We start from the raw sequence: 7659 nt of genomic DNA on the forward strand, positions 1-7659 counted from the left end.
GGGTTTTTTTTTTTTTTTTTTTTTTTTTTTTAATGGTCTTGGAGATTGAACCCAGGGCCTTCCACTTGCTAGACAAGCACTCCCCCACTGAGTAGGTCCCAGGCTTTTAAAAATTTTATATTGAAGGACAGGGATGTAGCTCAGTGGCACCACACCTGCCTGGCAAGGCCAAGGTCCTGAGTTCAATCCCCTGTACTGGAAGAAAATAAAATAAAATCTATATTGAGTCAGGGTCTTGCTGAATTGCCTAGGCTGGCCCTAAATTTGTGATCCTCCTGCTTCATCCTCCTGAGTAGCTGGGATTATGGGCATGTACCATCATGCCCTGGGGATAGGGAGGTGTTTTTTTTTTTTTTTTTGAGACAGGGTCTCACTATGTAGTTGAGGCTGATCTGGAACTCACTGCGTAGCCCAGGCTGGTCTGGCGATAGGGAGTTATGATGGAGATGAAATATGATAATACTGGCATGGGAGCTAGTGCATGTTTTGGGTATTATAGATGCTCAGAGTATCTGTTCTCTCATTGCTGATCCTTGTCCTGTACTCTTTACTGGCTTCCATGCAATCCTGCTGACTTCATAAAGTATACACTGTGTTCGTCCCATCTTACACACAGGAGCCAGGTTCAGAGAGTAGAGGTGACTGGTCCATGACTGTAGAGCCTTTAATGGAGCCTGGAACTGAACCCAGATCTGATACTGGAGTCTGTACTGCCTTTCTCAATTTGTTTATTTGGGTCTTTCAGACATGCTGGTAGAGCACAGAAGTAACTGATGAGCCCAAGGCTGTGGGAGGGGGACCAGAGCAGGGCCTGGTTGAATTGGCCCAGTATGAGAGGGTTTGGAATTAGAAGGTGAGGTACATTTTGGAAGAGCTATAGGCCATGGGAATGGGGAGTGATCAGTCAGTGCCTGCCTGGAGAAGGAGTTGGGGGTGTGGAGCGCTTCAGATACAGGCGCAGGGGAGGTCTGATGGCAGCAGTGAACATTATGAATGTGGCGGGTTGTGCTGTGGGGGATGCTCATGGGGCTTGTGTGCATCCCCTCTCCAGAGTCTCCTGCTGTGTGTCCCAGCTGTGGTAGTGACCACGTGGTTCTCCTGGCTCTGTCTGGGGAAACCCCCCACAGGGAGCAGAACCAGGCAGAGCAATCACCGGCTCCCTCTCAGTCCCCCAGCCCTGGCTGTGACTCCTCTGGCCACAGTGACCACCCCAGCAGGGCTGACAACATCCTAGTTTCCCACGGCCACAGCAGCTGGAGCCTCAGTCCCCGTGAGTACAGGTGACACAAGATGGGGGCGGACTCTCAGGGAGGGACTGGGCACTGACGGGAGGTGCAGACAGCCCATGGGCTCCCAGGGGCAGACTGATGGCTCAACGGTCTCCCCAGCCGGTGAGCACTGTGGCTTCCGCTCTGTGGACCACCGACTCCGGCTCTTCCTGGACGTTGAGGTGTTTGGAGATGCCCAGGAGGAGTTCCAGTGCTGCATCAAGGTCTGGGTCACCTGGCATTACCCAGTCCTTTAACCGCGGGGCCACTGTCTTCCACAGTGAAGCAGGTCACGTCACGTGTTGGGGAACCGCCACGTCTGGGTTCTGCTTCAGGCACAGCAGATATTTGCTGTGGACACATTCCCTGACACCTGAGTCTGAATTCCCACAGTGGAGATAAAATTCCCCACCTTACAGAGTGCAGTGGCTGAGAGCCAGTGTGAGCTGCTGGGCACAGCCCCTGGCATTCAGTAAATGAGGCCTCCTATCCTTACAAATGCACAGTGTTACTAGACCCTCTTTCTTGAGCATGTAATGTGTGCTGCACATGAAGGATTGACAATAGGTCTTGCCCTCAAGCTTGAATCAGAATCATACAATATGCAAGTGCTATAATGAGTGTCCTAAGAAGGGGTGTCTGATCCAGCCAGGGTGGGGCAGGAAGTCTTCCTGGTGGGTGATGTGTAAGCCAAGTCTTGAAGGGTGAGCAAGGAGTAGGAAGCAAAAGGAGGTTGTAGGTAGAGAAAGCCACCTACATGGAGGCATGAGAAAGAGCAGCTAGTGGAGGGCAGTGCCCAGGAAGGGGAGACCAGTGTCTAGGGTAAAGGGCAGGTGTCCCCAGGGGAGACTGAGACAGGAGAGAGCCTGTTCAGAAGCATCCTGCTGTGTCTACCAAGGTGCTTGGACTGCATCTAGGGGCCACTGGGGAGCAGTGATCAATTTTGTGACCGCCAGTCATAGTGTGGTAAGAAGGTTGCAGGGGAGCTGAGCACTGGGGTCTGAGTAAATGTGAGGTTCATGGGGAATGGGGAGAGTGGAGGATGGGAGTGGCTGTTTGAGGTCAAGGTCACCTTGACCTTAGGGATGGGGAGGGCAACTCAGCCTATGGTCTGGCATTTTCCTCTTTGGTTCTGGTTTCTCATCAACTTCCTTTCCACTTAGGTGCCAGTGGTGTTGTCAGGTCACCTGGGGGAATTCCTGTGTCTTGTGGTCGTATCTGATTACAGGCTTTACCTGTTGAAGGTGACAGGGGACATCTGGTGAGTGAGTCAGTCACATGGCCAGGGAAGTATCGGGGCCTCCCTGTCGGTCTCCTTCTGTCCTTACCCTTGGTCACTCTGCCCCTTCCTCCACAGCGGGCCTCCAGCTAGCTGGCTTCAGCCGACCCTGGCCATTCCCCTGCAGGATCTGAGTGGCATGGAGCTGGGCCTGGCAGCCCAGAGTCTGCGGCTGGAGTGGATGGCTGGGGTAGGCAGCTGTGTGCTGCTGCCCCGAGATGCCCGACGTTGCCAGCTGTTCCTCGAGGAGTTCATTGGTGAGAGGTGGGGGAAGGAGACAAGCAGGGCCCTCGGGCAGATCCCCAGTTTGGTGCCCAGCAGTGGAGACCGGGATCATGGGACTCATTCCCTATAGAAGTTTCTGGAATCCAGAACAGGCGGGTGGGAGAGATGGAGAGGTTGGGGTAGAGGAGAGAAGAGGCCTCTGAGGATTCCTGTCCCTGGCTGGCTCTGCCCAGGTGTCTTGCAGTCTCTGCCCCCAACCCGGAGGAACTGTGTCAGTGCCACCGAGGAGGAGATGACCCCACGGCACCGGCTCTGGTGAGTCCACAGGGCATGGAGGCCAGACATGGTCCTGGGCCACTCAGGTCCCAAGCTGCCACCTGTCCTCATTCCTCCCACAGGCCCTGTGTCTGCTCCCAACCTACTCCCTCCCTGAAGCCTTTCCTGCCTCTTTCCTGACACTCTTTCTGCTTCTGCCATGTTCCCCAGGCCTTTGCTGGGACAAGACACTTCCTCAGAGGTGCCACAGTTCTTCTATCTTCAGGTGTTCCTGGTTGAAGGTGAGCCCTCTGTGCTGCAGATGTTCCCTGGTTTCTGTACCCCTGCTTGTCCCATGTTACAGGCCAGCCCCCCACAGTGCCTTCACAGCACCCGTGTAGCAGTCTTTTCTCGTGGGTGTGCCCAAGCAGCAGCCTGGGTGTTCCCTGTCTGTCCAGGTAGGGTTGGGGTTCCCTGGGCCCCCAGCTATCCAGTAAGATTTGCTTTGGGGTTCAGGCTTCCCTGAAGTGTGCAGGTTGGTTGGATCTGCTCCCCTTGTCCTGTGAAGGGGCAGTAGCTCCCTGTTTGTCACAGCTCTCTGGATTTGGAAGCTAGGGAACCCTGGACTTTGAGAAAGGGGTGCAGGCTGCTTTGCGGCCCACTCCTGAGTGTGGTTCATGCCTCTTGTATTGAGCTGTGATGCTGGCCCCTAGAGGTGGGTCCTCCATGGCTTTCTGCTGTGGCCTCATACTGCCTCTTTTCCTCCAGGACCCTCCACCTGTCCTGTATCCCTGTTGCTGACTCTGGCCACCTTGTACCTGTTAGATGAGGACCCTGCAGGGTCCCAGGCTGAGCTCCCCCTCCCAGCAGCATCTAGTGATGCCTCTGAGAAGGCCTCCTCCTTGGGGCTGGGCCCCTCCGTGCAAGTCAGGGAGCAGCAGCCACTCAGCAGCCTGAGCTCAGTGCTGCTATATCGCATGGCCCCCGAGGACCTGCGGCTGGTCTTCTATGACGAGGTGTGTGTCTGTGTCTCCATGTGCAGGTGGAGGTGGCGGGCATTGAGTTTGCTGTGGAAATGGGTCTAGGGAATCTGGGAGTTAGGAGCAGGATGGAGCTGAGGGGTGGGCTGGCATGGTGGAGGGAACACAGAATTAGGGTGCAAGGAACTGGGGGGGCTCACTAGGGTTGAATGAACAGTGGGTAGAGAGGGAGGCACCTTTTAGCAGCAGAAACAACTGTGGCTTGGAGTCTGGCCTTTATTAGCTGGGAGGCCTGGCTCCGAGCTAGTGTGATGGTCCCACTGTGTGCTGACCATTGAACCTCTGTGCCTCCACCTGAGCAGGGTATGCTATTATGGTCCTGTCTTATAGATGAGGACACTGAGACTTGGTCACAAGTGGTACAGCCAGGAATTGAGCCCATGTATTTCTTTGGAACTGACTCCAGAACTCACATTCTCTATAGCTGGGGAGGTTAGAAGAGTGAAGTGTGAAAGCCCTCTAGGGCTGGCAGTCAGTGTAATTGGGTTGTTTATGAGGCTCAGAGTCAGTATCTCTCTCTCTTTTTTCTTTCTTGTGGTACTGAGAATTGAACCCAGGTCCTTCACACTGAACTACAGCAGTAGCCCATTTTTTATTTTTTATTTTGAGACAAGGTCATGCTAAGTTGCCAGGCTGGGCTTGAACTTGTGATCCTCTTGGCAGAGTCAGCATCTTAACGGGGAATCACACAGGCTTGGGCAGGGAAAGAGATGATGAGCCAGGAGGATGGTGGGTGCTCCCCTGAGATGTCCCCTGTCCCCACCCCTGGTGGCTTCCTGTGTATCCCACTTGCTGACTTCTTGGCTTGCCAGGTGTCTCGGCTGGAGAGCTTCTGGGCACTCCGTGTTGTGTGCCAGGAGCAGCTGACAGCCCTGCTGGCCTGGATCCGGGAGCCCTGGGAGGAGCTGTTTTCTATTGGACTCCGGACTGTGACCCAGGAGACTCTGGACCTTGATCGGTGACACTTCCTCTGGCCCCAAACTGACCTCAGGAGCCACGCAGCAGAGGTTTCTCTCCTGGTCTCTGGCTCTGGCTTTGGACTTATCTGGCCTTTGGATGCTGGCACCGAAGCTCCCAGTGACACGTGGCTTAAGGGAAGGGTGAGAGAAATGGTCTTGTTCTAAGGGGACAAGCTGAGTGGTCAGTGGGAATGTTTCTTCTGCAGTTTTTCTCAGGTATCAATAAAGTTATTTCTATTTAGATGTCATGGGTGGTACTTAGGCGTGTTGTTTGTAAGGCCTTCCATTTCACTAGCCTTTTCCTGAGTGGGCAGCTGCCACACAGCCTTGTTTATGCTTTGAGAACCCATCTCCAACTCTGCTCTGTTCATGGCTCTGGGATCATGTAGGACTCTTGACTTGTGGGGACCCATTCCCCCTGCTCGTGGTGACCTGTCATGTTTTAGGGTGTGGAATCACTGCCAACCAAATAGCCAGGCTCAGAAACTCACTGTCGGATCTCACCTGGGAGCAGTGAGGACTTGGGGCTCCTGGAGAGGATATCTCAGGAGTGAGTGTATGTGCTGCACTGTAGATGACAATGGCCAGGCCTAACTCGCCTCCTCCTGCAGAGGAGGCAGGGCCCCGTGGGAGGAGAACAGGCAACAAGAGGGGGTGGTGGAGCAAGCGAAGAGGACTGTATTCCTCCTTGTCCATTCCCCATAAAAACCACCAAAGCATGAAGTTCTGTACACCTTAGCTACTCTTCTGGCTCTGGTTGCAGACTCAGCCCTTGTACCTTCCCCTACACTTCCCTTTATCTCTACCACTATAAATAAATGCGCTGCAGTTGCCTGGTGGTCTTTTTTCTCCTATTGGGAGATAGAGCCCCATCTGGCCCCAGCTTTGTTTCTCTTTGTTCTTTTGTATATCTTTCTTTGTTTTTTCTTAATACCCCACTGTCGTTTCTCATTCTGTATTAGCCACACAGGCCGTGACGTCTGGAGCTTTCCACACCTGCCACCTTCTTGAAGCACAGCCCAGTGGTTCCATGGTTGACATCCCCCCTTCACCTGTCTTCATGTCTGGCCATGAAGACTGGCTCAGGACTGATCACGTGCTGTCATGTGGCCCACCAAGGCCCAGCATTGGCCTAGGGCTGGTACAACCGTGAAAGACGCATTTTCTCTTGAGGGTTGCTGAGAGGACAGACTGGTGCCACTGGCTATGAGGGGAGAGCTTTTCTGAAAGTGGAATCGTGGAGAGGAGAGGATGGAGATAGGTAGAGCAAGACCAAATCCTGGTGATGTCTTTGTGGACCCTGAATCCGATTGTACCTAAAGGTGATATTCCTATAATTTTAGATTATGTGAGTTAACTGATACCTTTCCTTCTTTTGGTGGGTGGGGTAGGTTTAAGCTTGAACAAGCCTGGGTGGGATCTGTTTTTTTTTTTTTTTTTAACCCCAAGTATGAACATAATAGAAACAATAACACCTATGTCTTGTGTAGAGAGGCCCTGCTTCTTGAATGAGGCTGTATGCTGAATCCAGTTCACTTTGTGTGTCAGGTCACTAAGCCTATGGCCTTGACCAGTTTGTGGCCTGATTGCTTTGGTGGGACAGCAGGGCTGAAGGCTGTGTCATAGTTGAGCCTTGGCCTGGCCAGGAATCACATCTCTAAATCTTTGCAGTCAAAATATCTAAAGATTTAAGAGGGGACGTTTTCAAAGCTATTACTTTAAAATTTATTTGAAGAGTATTGAACATGCATAAGAAAGTTTACATTGTACTTTGGGATATACTCCCACTGCTGACCCCTAGATCCTTTCTAGTTGAGCATGGTTACCCATTTTTTGTGCTTCTGTCAAAAATTTCACTGTGTCCACTCCGACCTAGCATTTCTTCCAGAAAAGGGTTGGTTATGGCATTCCATAAAGAGTGAGTGCTAAGATTAGTTTTTCCCCAGGCAGGGCCCTGATCTGGTCTGGTGGGAGGTGGAGAAGTGCTATGAGTCTTGCAGGGGGCCAGGTGGGAGCTGGTTGGGGTACTACTTCCTCAGGAACAGGCCTGCAGAGAGGCCTGGCAGATGCTCAGAAAATAAATTCACCTACTTCTGTTTTGCTTAGAGCTGCCCTGAATTTTTAATTGAAGCAAATTAAACTTCCCCAAATTAGTAGTCCAGTTTCTCAATGATGTTTACCATATTCACTGCCCCTTCCTGTCAGTGATTTTGCAGCCTCTGAGAGCAGGAGGAGCCAGATCCTGTCCTGAGGAGGTCTTCCCAGCCTCTGTCCGGGCACTGCCCTCCAGCACCGTCCCTTTGCAAGCACTTCACCCAGAGGCTGGGGTTGTTGTCTGGTCAGGGCGGATCGATCTCTCCTGTTTAGTGTGCAAAGAAGTGTGTGCATGTTTTTTGGTGGGGGGTGGGTGGGAAGGAGAAGCCGTTTCCCCTCTGACCATCCTTGTTTAAGAATAAGAGAATCCTCTGCAACCTTTGTGCAGAGATGCTTTTTTCTTTGATGACAGATGTTATCAGGATGAAGCCATTAACACTGCAGGAGGCATTTGGCCCTGCAGCTCTTTTCTTTTTCTTCCTTTCCTTTCTCTTTTTCTTCTTCCTTTTTTATTTTGAGAAAGGGTCCTGTAAATTGCC

At 52.3% G+C, this 7659-nt stretch overlaps 1 protein-coding gene across 2 annotated transcripts in view; it reads left to right on the forward strand.

Moving 5' to 3' along the window:
- The window catches only part of Stk11ip (serine/threonine kinase 11 interacting protein), a 17091-nt gene extending 9712 nt beyond the window's left edge, over positions 1-7379 (forward strand). The window contains exons 18-26 of one of the 2 annotated variants that reach the window (XR_004517528.1): positions 1052-1270; positions 1389-1492; positions 2432-2529; positions 2626-2804; positions 3006-3087; positions 3259-3329; positions 3796-4043; positions 4880-5167; positions 5989-7379. Coding sequence is in view for 1 of the 2 variants with exons in the window: in XM_010611815.3 (XP_010610117.1) it covers positions 1052-1270; positions 1389-1492; positions 2432-2529; positions 2626-2804; positions 3006-3087; positions 3259-3329; positions 3796-4043; positions 4880-5029 (1151 nt within the window). In the remaining variant the exon portion in view is untranslated. Of the gene's footprint in view, positions 1-1051; positions 1271-1388; positions 1493-2431; positions 2530-2625; positions 2805-3005; positions 3088-3258; positions 3330-3795; positions 4044-4879; positions 5268-5988 lie in introns of those variants that run through there. The other variant, XM_010611815.3, reaches the window with a different exon arrangement.
- The last annotated feature ends 280 nt before the right edge of the window (positions 7380-7659 follow it).

The sequence above is a fragment of the Fukomys damarensis genome, unplaced genomic scaffold (assembly GCF_012274545.1).
Source record: "Fukomys damarensis isolate Sample0158 unplaced genomic scaffold, DMR_v1.0_HiC HiC_scaffold_16, whole genome shotgun sequence".
Classification (NCBI taxonomy): Eukaryota; Metazoa; Chordata; class Mammalia; order Rodentia; family Bathyergidae; genus Fukomys; species Fukomys damarensis.